Source organism: Scomber scombrus, chromosome 22, assembly GCF_963691925.1.
Source record: "Scomber scombrus chromosome 22, fScoSco1.1, whole genome shotgun sequence".
Taxonomy (NCBI): Eukaryota; Metazoa; Chordata; class Actinopteri; order Scombriformes; family Scombridae; genus Scomber; species Scomber scombrus.
This window is the reverse complement of record NC_084991.1, coordinates 20,342,213-20,354,712: the sequence shown is the minus strand read 5'-3', so window position 1 is coordinate 20,354,712 and position 12,500 is coordinate 20,342,213. Positions and strand designations below refer to the sequence as shown.

Sequence of the window (12,500 nt, the reverse complement as noted above, 5' to 3'; positions counted from 1 at the left end):
TAAATTACTAAATAACTTCATATATGTAATCAAGTAACAAGTAAGTAAATATTGATTGATTGATAGAATGAAAACACTAATACATTTACACTTATATATTTCTCAGTGTGGAGACTGGCAGGCTGCTTCTGACTACTTGATTTTAATAGGCAAATAAAATATAACATTACTAGTGTTTCATACACCAGGCTGTCAGAAGCCTAAACTCTCTCCCCTCACTCCCTCCAGCCATATCCTCCAGGCCAGAGGTGTCAAACTCATTTTGGTTCAAGGGCCACAAAAAGCTCAATTTGATCTCAAGTGGGCCGGACGAGTAAAAACCATTGCATAATAACCTTTAAATGATAACTTCACTATAATAAACCATCTATTTACACACAGATGAAAAGCCGGAGATGTGTTAGTGAAATTTCAACAATATTATGTCTCAGTTTTTTGCAGATTATTTTGAACAGAAGTTGCTTATTGACAATATTTTGCACAAAATGTTCAATATGTCAGTGTTTTAAATATGACCACAACATGTATTCTGGTCAGGGTGGAAAAAACAGAATTACTTTTCTTTCTTTCGATTTTCATACTTCGCAAATTTATCCAGTGGGCCAGATTGGATCCCTTGGCGGGCCGGTTTTGGCCCTCGGGCCTTATGTTTGACACCCCTAGGAAGCTGAACCCCCCACAGACTGAAATTGCTGCTATTAAATGACTGTTCTTTTTGCACTATATCTGTTAAAAATATACATCTTACAGAGCTTTTTGCTGCTATTACCACAACTCAACTATACAGAAACTTATGCTGCTACTTCCTACATATAAAAAAAGTAAAAAGTCAAAAAGACTTCCGTCTCAATACAAGTTCATCAACTTCTCACTTGATTTTTTAACCTCAGTAAACGTTTTCAAAATGTGTTTATGGTCTCAATCGCTAGTTTAAAGCCTTCTTCAATGCAGTATGATGTTCATTTGGGACATTTTGGCCTCCCTGATTTTATATGTGACGATAAAGCAGGGTATGCATTAGGGCGTGGCTACGTCGTGATTGACAGGTTGATTGGTTCACAGGTTCAGGAGGGCGCCTCTTGCTCCTCCTGATGCCCATATAAGTAGAATCCTTGTTTTTATTTTACCCAGCATGCACCGGAAATTTTCAAGATGGCGCTGCTCAGATCCGAAACTATTGGCTTCCAAGCAGCAGTCCACAAACCAATGGGTGACGTCACGGATGTTACGTCCATTTTATATACAGTCTATGGTCTGGACATGTGAAGAAATTGACAATAAAGCCGACTTTGACTGTGATAGCTTATAGCAAATCATATAGTTCTCCTGTGATGAGCCACCTGGTTGACGGCTGAAAACAGACACACAACACAAGTGACGCATGTGTCGAAGGCTGTAAATGACAAAATGATGGTTTTGCCCTGAAAGCATCATTTGAAGATGCAGTCCCTCTAAACTATTACTCCATCTCTAACATACTTTCAGGCCCATGTTGCTTCACATTGCATCAGTTGGCTGGACAGAGTTTCTGTGTTTTGACAGTATTTCACAACAGACATTGTTAATTGCAATACAGAAAACGCCACAGGGAAACTGGGATAAGATTACGCAATATCTGAAAAAAAACAGCATCCCTATGGGTTGTCTGTTGAGCATTTGTCTTGTGGACTTCCTCCTGAACTGCTGACATGGTCTTTTTTCAGCTTAATTATCTATCTCAATAATTAACAGACCAGTTGTTACAGCTTCCAACAGCTAAGAAGAAAAGCAATATTTTGAAAATTTTTCAGAAATGTACAAAGAAAAGTGAGACGTCTCTGCACTGAAGCAAAGAAAGGCTGGAAGGATTTGACTGTTCAAACTGTGTATCTATCTATTTATGGTGTTTCCCCCTCACTCGAGGAGAGTTTTAAGGTGTGCATATATTTAACAGTTCACAATTTAAGTGTCCCAAAATATCTTAATTCAGTGAGTCATTTCAAGTAAAAAAAATGACATTTCCCAAATTGCATTAGTTAATTTTACCCAAAAATTCAGATGATGGCAAGCCAATCAGACCTCTGTCCAATCAGGTTATGTTCTGTCAGTCACATGACTCAGGAAAGCAAAGATGAGATGAGCGATTAGAGACAATTTGTAATCCTGGGGAAAAAAAGTTTTATAAATAACAAAATTTGAAATTATCTACTGGAAAAATTTCAAATACATAAATTCACCAGGATGGTTTTCAAAGCTATAAATGACAAAGTATTAGTACATAAGTAAATAATATCTAGTATTCATCAGCAGTGATTAAACTTCATCATTAAACATTCAATACATTTCACATTTTAAATGACCTGTAACACTCTGCAGGAAGTGATAACCAAACAAGAAATCATCTTAATGTTCTGTGAGTGTGTTTGAATAAGTGTGTGTGTGTGTGTTTGTGTGTGTGTGTGTGTGTGTGTGTGTGTGTGTTCATGAGTATTCAAAGTATTCATACCAGCGCCTCTAGCCACGGCACCCTCCCATCTCTTTCACATATGTGTGTTTGTGAGCTGCTTGGCTCATGCATTAGCTGTCTTTGTTTGCCTCTAAGTGTGTTTCCTCCAAAGAAAAGCAGTGATGCATACACTGCTACATCCTCCCTTTTGCTTTTGTCCCCTCCCTCCCTCTCTCCTTCTCTTTCTCTGTCCTTCCTTTTATATTTTTATGCCTCTCCATCTATGACTTACACTCCCCCTCTTCGTTCTCTCCCCGTTCGCTCTCACTTCATTTGACTTGTGAGTTTTGATGTGGCAACAAGAGCCAGAGAGAGAAAGGACTTCATTGCATTTAGCTCAAGAAATTAGTTTAGGTCCAATTTTCACTTTTAAGAATTTTAGGAACGCAAATGTAGGAGAGTGAGAGAGACCCTGTGGTAGTGATGCATGTAGTTTAGATCTTATTGTGTGGTAGGTTACTGTGCATTCTTGTAGAAGATCAAAGCTGGACTCTTGGAGGCTGGAATAGTTCGAGCAACAAGACTGGATTTCTTGTTTTAAATTGAATCATTTGTTTTAATTTGGACTTTTACGCTGTTTTAGTTTTCATTTGAATCTCAAGGTTTTGAAGCTGGGAGCTAATTCATTGAATTAACATTGTTTCAGGCTGTCAGATTCGATCATTCACATTTGAGTCAGTAACAGTGTCAGCTTAGTTAGCAGTGTTTCCAAGGATGTGGGATGGACGGATCGACCCAAGGAGGCTTAAAGCCAGCGCCTTGGCGAGAGGGAAACATCTCCTTCCTGCTTCCCCCTGCATCCCTATCTCTCCTTCGTTCCCTGCCTCTCGATCCATCCCTATCCCGCCGCCTTTCCATGTGTCTCCCCCCTTCAACCCCTTTCCTCCCTTTCCCATCTCCCCCTCGCGCCATCCCCCTCTCCGTTCCTCTCCTTCCTTCCCAGTCCCTTCCCCTCCTTGCCATCGCCACAGTATCCATCCTGTCATCTTTCCCTCCTCCTGTCCTTCACACAATCCCTCTTTTGTGGTCGCCCCATCGGTCCATCCTTCCTTCCAGCACTCACCGTCTTTCCCTGCTCCCTCTCCACGGCCTACACCCACCATCCAGCCCTCCTTCCATCCCTATCCTTCAGTTGCTGTCGCCTCCTCTCCTGGGCCACGACCTTCTCCCCCCTCACTGCATCCTTCTCGTCATCCTTCTGTTCCTCTCTCTCTGTCATGTGGTGACCCTCGTGGTGTGTGTGTCTCTCAGGAGCTACACAGGAGATACGAAGCAGCTCCAGAATCAACCAAGACTAAGGCCCTGCAGACAGTCATCGAAATGAAGGTAAAGGAATTTTATGTGTTTGTGCTGTATATCAAAACTAGCATCACTTCTGTCTCTGGTATAGTAACTGTAGAGGAGCATGTTGCTTGAATACAGAATGTAATAAAGGGATGTCCGATATTATCAGCCGATATTCACTTAAAAATGTAATATCGGGAAGTATCGGTATCGGGTTTTTATAACCGATATTTGTTCTGTAGGCTTCAGCATTTCCGAGCCTGCATGAACGCAGCATGGGATGTTTCCCGGCTTTGATGACGTTTAAAAACAACAACCCACTAGACTCGTGGGTCGCTAACCGTGTTCATAGCGTCCACCGCCATGTACACGAACACACAAACAGAAGGTTTACCTCCTCGTTGTCATTTTCTCTGTTATGCTTTCGGCGAGTCGCCTCTGTGACGTCACCGTCAGAGTCCGGTGGGTCCTATCAGGGTCCTATCTGGTTCCTATCTGGTTCCTAGCTGGGTCCTATCTGGGTCCTATCTGGGTCCTATCTGGGTCCTACCTGGGTCCTATCTGGATCCTATCTGGGTCCTATCTGGGTCCTATCTGGGTCCTATCTGGGTCCTCTCTGGGTCCTATCTGGGTCCTATCTGGGTCATCTCTGGGTCCTCTCTGGGTCCTATCTGGGTCCTATGTGGGTCCGACTCTGCTATAGAAACAACAGCTGAGAGGACCGAGTGAGAGGACGTTCCTGTAAAAGGTTCCGCCTCCAGAAACGGGGCTTATGTCTGTGGTTTGGAACTATTTCCAAGTTTGTCCTACGGATAGTAAATTTATAATTTGCAATTACCATATTGGCACTTTTTTCCATAACTTAAATTGAAGTTGTTCTCTTATTTTGCAGAGACAGTGTTTACATGTGGAAAGCCATGTTGCATTTATGTATTTATGCATCCAGTGGGGCATCACAATAAAATTAGGCATAATGTGTTAATTCAACAGTAGGAGATATGTTATGTTGTTACCTAACAGTTTTGGCGTAAAAAGCCTGCAAATATCGGTATCGGGTGATATCGGTATCGTAAATTAAGAGTTGGGGAATATCAGAATATCGGATATCGGCAGAAAAGTCAATATCGAGCATCCCTAATAATAATGTTGCAATAAGACTCAATATACAGTATAGTTTAGATTCTGTCCTAATGCTGTGCTACACATATAATACAAACTGTATTTGGTGGATGTTTGCAATATGTATTATCTTTCAGTGCTGTATTATCCAATATAAAGTAGGACTGCAACTAACAGTTGTTTTCATTATCAATTAATCTGTTCATTTTTTTCTCAGTTAATCATCGTTTTTGTCTTACAGTGTAAAAATGTTAAGATATTCAAGCAGCTGTCATATATGAAAAGGAAAAAACAGCAAATCTTCATTTTTGGGAAGCTGGAACCATCAAGCCTTTGGCCTTTAAAAACAAATACAAAAAAAAATAATAAAAAGACAATTAAAACATTATCAAAATAGGTGCTAATAACTTTTGGTATCGTTGCAGGTTAAAGTATTGTCAGTCTTCATACACAATTTCATGTCAATATTAAAATATCAGTGTGAAGAAATTACTATGACAGAATTTTTACAATAAGTTGTGAATCTTGAACTTAAGAGAAAAGTTTCGGGTTGACCTCAGATCTTGTCGTAATCTAATGCAACAAAATCGAAACCATCAGATAAACAAAAGGATATATGATTTTTAATTTGTATGCAGGGATAATGATAAACACGGATATAAAGATAAACCCTTCTGGTTATTGTGATGTGTGTTATTGTACATATTGCTCAGGCATAAGTAGTGTGTAGATGAACTGCCTTTGATTTGATCAGAATCACATATTGCTCAATTTTTTAATTATATATTATATATTTTTAATTTTCTTTTAGCATTTTAAATTATATATATTTTATAGCACAGTTCATAAGATGAGAATATGAGTTTTACTACTACAGCTCAAATTGCTCCCTCTTGTGGAGGAATATCAAATCTGTAATATTACATTTACAGTATTGACAGTATTCTTCTAGATGTGTCCTGGGGTCAGAGGGAACAAATTGGCAAAAATTGGATTGAAGGATGAATGATAAAGATTTTTATATAGTACCATTATTTTTTACTGTTGGCTACATCTTATTGTTCTGCATTTGGAAACTAGCTAGATTTAAAGTCTGTGTAAAGTAATAATGTGTTCTGAGTTTGCCACAGGAAAAAAAAAAGATCGCCAAGTGTATAAAATTAAGTTTCAAAATTGTGGAAAAATAAGTAATATTTTCTGCTCTGAAACACTGGGGGGGGTTGTTTCAATAGACCCCGGTTCGAATCCCGGCCAGAGGTCCTTTGCTGCATGTCACAAAAAATGTAGTTCAGTGCAAATAATGTTGATCACTTCTTTGCTGAAAACGTTTCTTTACACAGACATAGCGAAGAGGTTGTAGTTTGTATCAGAAAATAAAATGTGATGGGATATTGCTAATGTGGAAGATCACTAGGCAAGGCAAGGCAGTTTTATTTATATAGCGCATTTCATACACAGTGGCAACTCAATGTGCTTTACATAAAACAAACATTTAACAGAAAAAATTGGAAATAAAAAAAACATAAAAACATGGAATTTGAGAAATAAAAATAAAACCCAATAATAGTAAACACATACATCAGAGTCCTACTGGGTTTACACTACTGTAAGTTCTGTGGGTCAAACAGGGTTTTCAACATCACACTTGTTTCAGTTTCCTCAAACTAGTTGCTACTTTTCATAACAACTTTTTTAAATTTAATTATCAACCAGCTCTGCTCATCCTCTCGGTTAATGCTATAGGGCTGTGTTTTATATTTAATCAAACTTATGGCCCAGGTAAAGTGAATCACACCTGGACTTGACTCATAACATGAGTGTATTGATGTCCTGCCAGGATGCAAAGATCAGCTCAATGGAGCGCGGCTTGAGAGAGCTGGAGGACGAGGTGAACATGCTCAAGTCCAACGGAGCTCTGAGCAGCGAGGAGAGAGAGGAGGAGATCAAGCAGATGGAAGTCTACAGATCTCACTCCAAGTTCATGAAGAACAAGGTGATGGATACACACAAAAAACACACTGACATGCACACACATCTGCTCGTCTCACCGGGTTTTCTCTTTGTGTTTTTAAAGATTGCCGAATTTATGAGTTTACTGGAAAATAACTTCCCTTCTTTACACTTAACTTAAGTGTCAAGAACAAAAAGTCTGTCATGTGGGCAGACAAGCCAATTTGGAGCCAGCTGATTTTTTATTTTTTTATTTTAATTTTGCTTCTCATACTTGTTTGAGTTGAAATGTAACTGTTTTTGTAAAAGTAGTAATTTGCACCTCTACTTCTATATCTTCTTTATTTGATTTCACAAGTGTTAGCATACTTAATTAGAGGTTTACACATAGACTGTATATAAAATAGACGTAACATCCGTGACATCACCCATTGGTTTGTGGACTGCTGCTTGGAAGCGAATAGTTTCGGATCTGAGCAGCGCCATCTTGAAAATTTCAGGTGCATGCTGGGTAAAATAAAAACACGGATTCTACTTATATGGGCATCAGGAGGAGCATGAGGCGCCCTCCTGAACCTGTGAACCAATCAACCTGTCAATCACGACGTAGCCACACCCTAATGCATACCCTGCTTTATCGTCACATATAAAATCAGGGAGGCCAAAATGTCCCAAATGAACATCATACTGCATTGAAGAAGGCTTTAAACTAGCGATTGAGACCATAAACACATTTTGAAAACGTTTACTGAGGTTAGAAATCAAGTGAGAAGTTGGTGAATTGTCCATTGACTTGTATATAGACGGAAGTCCTTTTGACACCAAAACGGTCGCCCCCTGGTGGCCTTTTGATAGAATGCAGTTTTAAGTTTCATTTCAGAGGACCTGAACTCCCCGCCTGGTTTTACAGTAATACTTTCAATGCATTACATTCTTTGTTTTAGACATGCAGGCATTATATGCATTTTGGCAGCTGTCCTGATTAACAGCTTAATACAAAATATACTATATATTAACCACCACAAACCTTTATTAAATCTTATTGAAACTTTTACTGCACAGTGTAGGAATTCAGGGTGCATTATTCTTTCATAATGATCTTTGTAGATGAACAGCTTGTGTATCCTTTAGCCTTTTTCCACAGGCAAACATTAATTAGGTTAAAAATGTTCAAGTCTCTTTTAAAACAACAATCAGGTGCCCAAATGAACATTGCTTGCTTCCTCCTGTTGATACTGACCATTAAAATATCCTCTCCAAATGTTCTTATAATGTAAGAGATTGAGGACAAAATCCACAGTCCTCATCATTTGGAAGTCTTTCTGATGATAATATGAGGCTCCAGATGTCCGAGTCAGTTAAAGTGGATATCTTCCCATGTTACAGCCTTTTTAGTCCAAAAAAAATCTATCTGTGTCTTGACGAGCAATGTTTTCCTGTTCAAAAAGCTGGAATTTGATACTAAAAAGACAGTGACTTTGAAAGTTATTGACTCAATATGGACTGACTTATTTGGATGGGAGAGGTCTCTTTATCTTCTGTTGTATTCAAATAAATGTTAAATACATTTTATCCCCCATTAGCTACATTAAAAATGCATTATGAGGGGGTCTCTTAATGGCCAGAATGAACAAGAGGAATGATTATAGCAAGAAAAATATGTCTACATTAATTTGTGCACCTCTTTATTGTATTAGGATAGTTTAAAAAACATTTAACTTGTTGTATGAGAGCAAATACAAAGAGACTCACTCTGTATATAACTGTAGTAGGGGCGCAGGCAGTATGTAGATGGTTTTCATGCAGTATCTCAGCATGTGCCTGGGGATGCCAGGCTGTACTGTTGTGGTGACGCCATCCTCTCCTGCCAGGTTGAACAGCTGAAGGAAGAGCTAAGTCACAGCCAATCAGAGAAGGAGGAGCTAAGAGAACGAGCCAATGAGCTTCAGCGGGAGGTGTCTGCAGTAAGAGACACACCTCTGTGTCTGTTTGCGCTCTTCTTCTCTTTTCTTTCAGTTTTTTCTCCACTTCTTCGCTCTCTCTCTGTCTCCCAGGTTGACTGGCTGGCTAATGGCTGCTGCTTGAATAGATTAGAGTACCAGTTAGTGTGACTGTGTGTTCAGACAGCAGGAAGCAACCATCACTCTCAAATGCCGATCACTATAAGCAGCTGACAAAAAATAAGTTGATGTCTCAGAGACAGTTTTTAGATTTGGAGAGGAAAATGGAAAATCTAACCATATCCATTGGATATAATGGCGGAGGTACTACTACTACTATGTCATATATTCCAAATGTATCAACACCCAGTAAAGATAATGCCCTTCACTATATTACAATGAGACCTTTGTCCAACTCGAGGATTACAAATGTGCATTTAATAGTCAGTAGTAAATTGACTAGGAGAAGGTATTTTCTGTCTTTATGTGGTGTGTTGATGATGAATCAGTTGGAAAGTCACAGTGAAAGTTTCAGAGCAGAGCTGTGGGCCCCTGAATATGATTTTCCATTTTAATATTAGTCTATGATCCTTGGCTTTTGACGGTAGTCTAGCAGTCTGAACATTACAGTTATCCAGCACTGATACAGTCTGTATGTATCTCTAACCTGCTTTTCTCTCCTTGCATAATGTTTTTCTCTCAACTAGTAGCTTGGATCACTTGGCCGATGGATTTTCTGAGTGGTTTGGGTCCATTCTTTTTATTTATAGCGTTAAAAGTCACTCGCAAAAATCACTCCCAGTCACCTCCTATAGATCCCAAAAGAACCTTGTCATTTATGTCACCCATAGACTGTATACAAGAAATGGACGTAACATCCGTGACGACACCCATTGGTTTGTGGACTGCTGCTCGGAGGCCAATAGTTTCGGATCTGAGCAGCGCCATCTTGAAAATTTCAGGTGCATGCTGGGAAAAATAAAAACACAGATTCTACTTATATGGGCATCAGGAGGAGCAAGAGGCGCCCTCCTGAACCTGTGAACCAATCAACCTGTCAATCACGACGTAGCCACGCCCTAATGCATACCCTGCTTTATCGTCACATATAAAATCAGGGAGGCCAAAATGTCCCAAATGAACATCATACTGCATTGAAGAAGGCTTTAAACTAGCGATTGAGACCATAAACACATTTTGAAAACGTTTACTGAGGTTAGAAATCAAGTGAGAAGTTGGTGAATTCTCCATTGACTTGTATAGAGACGGAAGTCCTTTTGACACCAAAACAGTCGCCCCCTGGTGGCGTTTTGATAGAATGCAGTTTTAAGTTACTTCCGCGTTGGCATCATTTCAAAGGACCTGAACTCCCCGCCTGATGTCACCATGTCTTTTTTAAATTATTATTATTATCCTGGACTGACTGAAAGAATTGACCCTGACCCTCCAGTACATATCTATATACACATATAGATTATAATCAGTGTGTAATACTGCACTTTTGACTTTCATGTGAGCTTAACCTTTGTTTGCTTTCCAGGAGAGAAACTTCCTGAGCATAAACCGGCTTAGTAGCCCTTGTAGAAAGCCACTCAGAGTAGTAGCTGTGTATCCTGCTAGTATTACTATTGTCAAAACACGGAGGACCCAGTTGAGGGTTGATGATCAACAGTAGCAGGCTTTGGTTTTGAGTATGTAAAACTGGACAGGTGTGAGCAATAATGAAAACAATATTCTGTAAATGCTCTCTTCCTGCTGATTAAAGGTGATATAGTTTTACAGTAGAAGTGACGCAGCATATTGTATCTCATCATCTGTGTTTTTGCAAATATTTCTTCTTTTACAGTTGGTCTTCTACAATGGAGTTACGAGTGATAGCTTAAGACCTTAATGAGTGCTTATTTAGTAAAGTTTGTAGTGGATTACGTTAACAGGAGTAAGCATGTCATTCTCTGTAGTCCACAATCTAAGTGGCTCTTTCTTCTTTCTGTCCCCCCCCTCTCTCTTTATTTCATATGTCTGTGTTACTCAGATGGAACAGGTGAAGCAGGATCTGAGTCGTAAGGACAGCGAGCTGTTGGCTTTCCGGACCAAACTGGAAACCCTGAACAATCAGTTTTCTGACAGTAAACAACACGTGGACGTACTCAAGGAGTCGCTCACTGCCAAGGAACAGAGAGCTGCTATACTACAGACTGAGGCACATAACTCTTCTACTAAGAACCATTAAATGTCACAAAAAGTCAGAAAACCATTAGTTTGTGAATATTTATATCCATTGACTTTTAATTATATGCATACACAGGTGGATGCGCTGCGTCTTCGCCTTGAAGAAAAGGAATCTCTCCTCTCTAAAAAGAGTCAACAGATATCTGAGCTGACAGAAGAGAAGAGCACTCAGCATGGAGAGATCACCGACCTCAAAGACATGCTGGACGTTAAGGAACGCAAAGTTAATGTCCTGCAGAAGAAGGTACAGTGCATACTCGTCAACATGTCAACCGATGAATGAATGAATGTTTATGACACGAGTTTCTGCAGGTGGCACTATATGGTGTCCACTGCGACTCATGCTGCCTACCAGTATTTCTTTATTTGAAATAAGCCAGTCAGTGCAATTAGACATTTAAACTATGACTTCCTGTTCAGAAGATTTTTTTTTTTTAAGGAAACATAGTTTTCAGTCAATCATTTAATCTTTATTTATGTAGCGCCAAATCATGACAAAGGTCATCTCAAGGCCCTTTTCACATAGAGCAAGTCTAGACTATACTCTTTAATTTAATTCAAAGAGACCCAACATCCCCCCATGAGCAAGCACTTGGCGACGCCAGCCCTTTAACGGAAGGAAACCTCAGGCAGAACCGGGCTCTAGGTGGGCGGCCATCTGCCTTGACTGGTTGGGGTTGACACAGAGAGAGAGAGAGAGAGAGAGAGAGAGAGAGAGAGAGGATAAATAAAGAGTAGGCGCAGTGACTGACAATCAATCAACACTGAAAATAATACGAGTGTTGACAGCAATCAGACATCCGAACATCCCCCAGGACGTTAACGCCCCCAGAGAACAGAAAATGACAATAAGAGGCTAAAATAGCTTTTTAGATGACAGTGTTGTACACATGTCTTACTCTCATTTCCTCTTTGATTTAAATCTGCTAATGCAGAAGTATAATTATTATTCAAAGAATGTAATGTTGTTATGCAATACTACAACCACTAGATGGGGCTGTAGGACTGTGTAGTTTAGAAAATGGCCATACGAACACACAAAAGCAGCAGACAGGTGAGCAGGTAGACTGGCAGGTACACAAGGAGCTGAATCACAGGTGCTCTCTAGGTATTTTTGGCCACTTTTCATTGTGTTGTTGTTTTTGTGTGACAATATCTCTGTGGTAATGCTGTGAGACGGATCGACCAAAGTGACCCAGTTTGTCTTTGCTGTTTTGGCAAACACACAATACTGATGGAGAACTTTCAAAAAGAGGCGGAGATGAGGCAAAATACAAAAAACACACATGGAGGTTTGAATGTTCTGGCAATCATTTAGACAGTTAAATTTGACTAATAAAAATATCACCATATAGTTGAATTCTTCCATTACCAGCCTGTTTTGTCTCTTGCAATAAAAAGTCAACCTCTCCCCCCCCTCTCTCTCTGTCCCTCCCTGTTTCTCCAGCTGTCCCGTGTTAAGAAAAAAACAATGTAGAGACGAAGCATGCGAG

General features: G+C 39.7%; 1 protein-coding gene across 2 annotated transcripts in view; it reads left to right on the top strand.

Annotated features, from left to right (window-relative positions):
* LOC134004736 (ELKS/Rab6-interacting/CAST family member 1-like) overlaps nt 1–12,500 on the top strand; it is a 150,521-nt gene that overhangs the window by 33,281 nt on the left and 104,740 nt on the right. Inside the window, exons 7-11 of one of the 2 annotated variants that reach the window (XM_062444112.1) lie at nt 3,737–3,811; nt 6,726–6,881; nt 8,710–8,802; nt 10,811–10,978; nt 11,084–11,251. In XM_062444112.1, coding sequence (XP_062300096.1) covers nt 3,737–3,811; nt 6,726–6,881; nt 8,710–8,802; nt 10,811–10,978; nt 11,084–11,251 — 660 coding nt within the window. The remainder of the gene's footprint in view (nt 1–3,736; nt 3,812–6,725; nt 6,882–8,709; nt 8,803–10,810; nt 10,979–11,083; nt 11,252–12,500) is intronic. The other variant, XM_062444113.1, reaches the window with a different exon arrangement.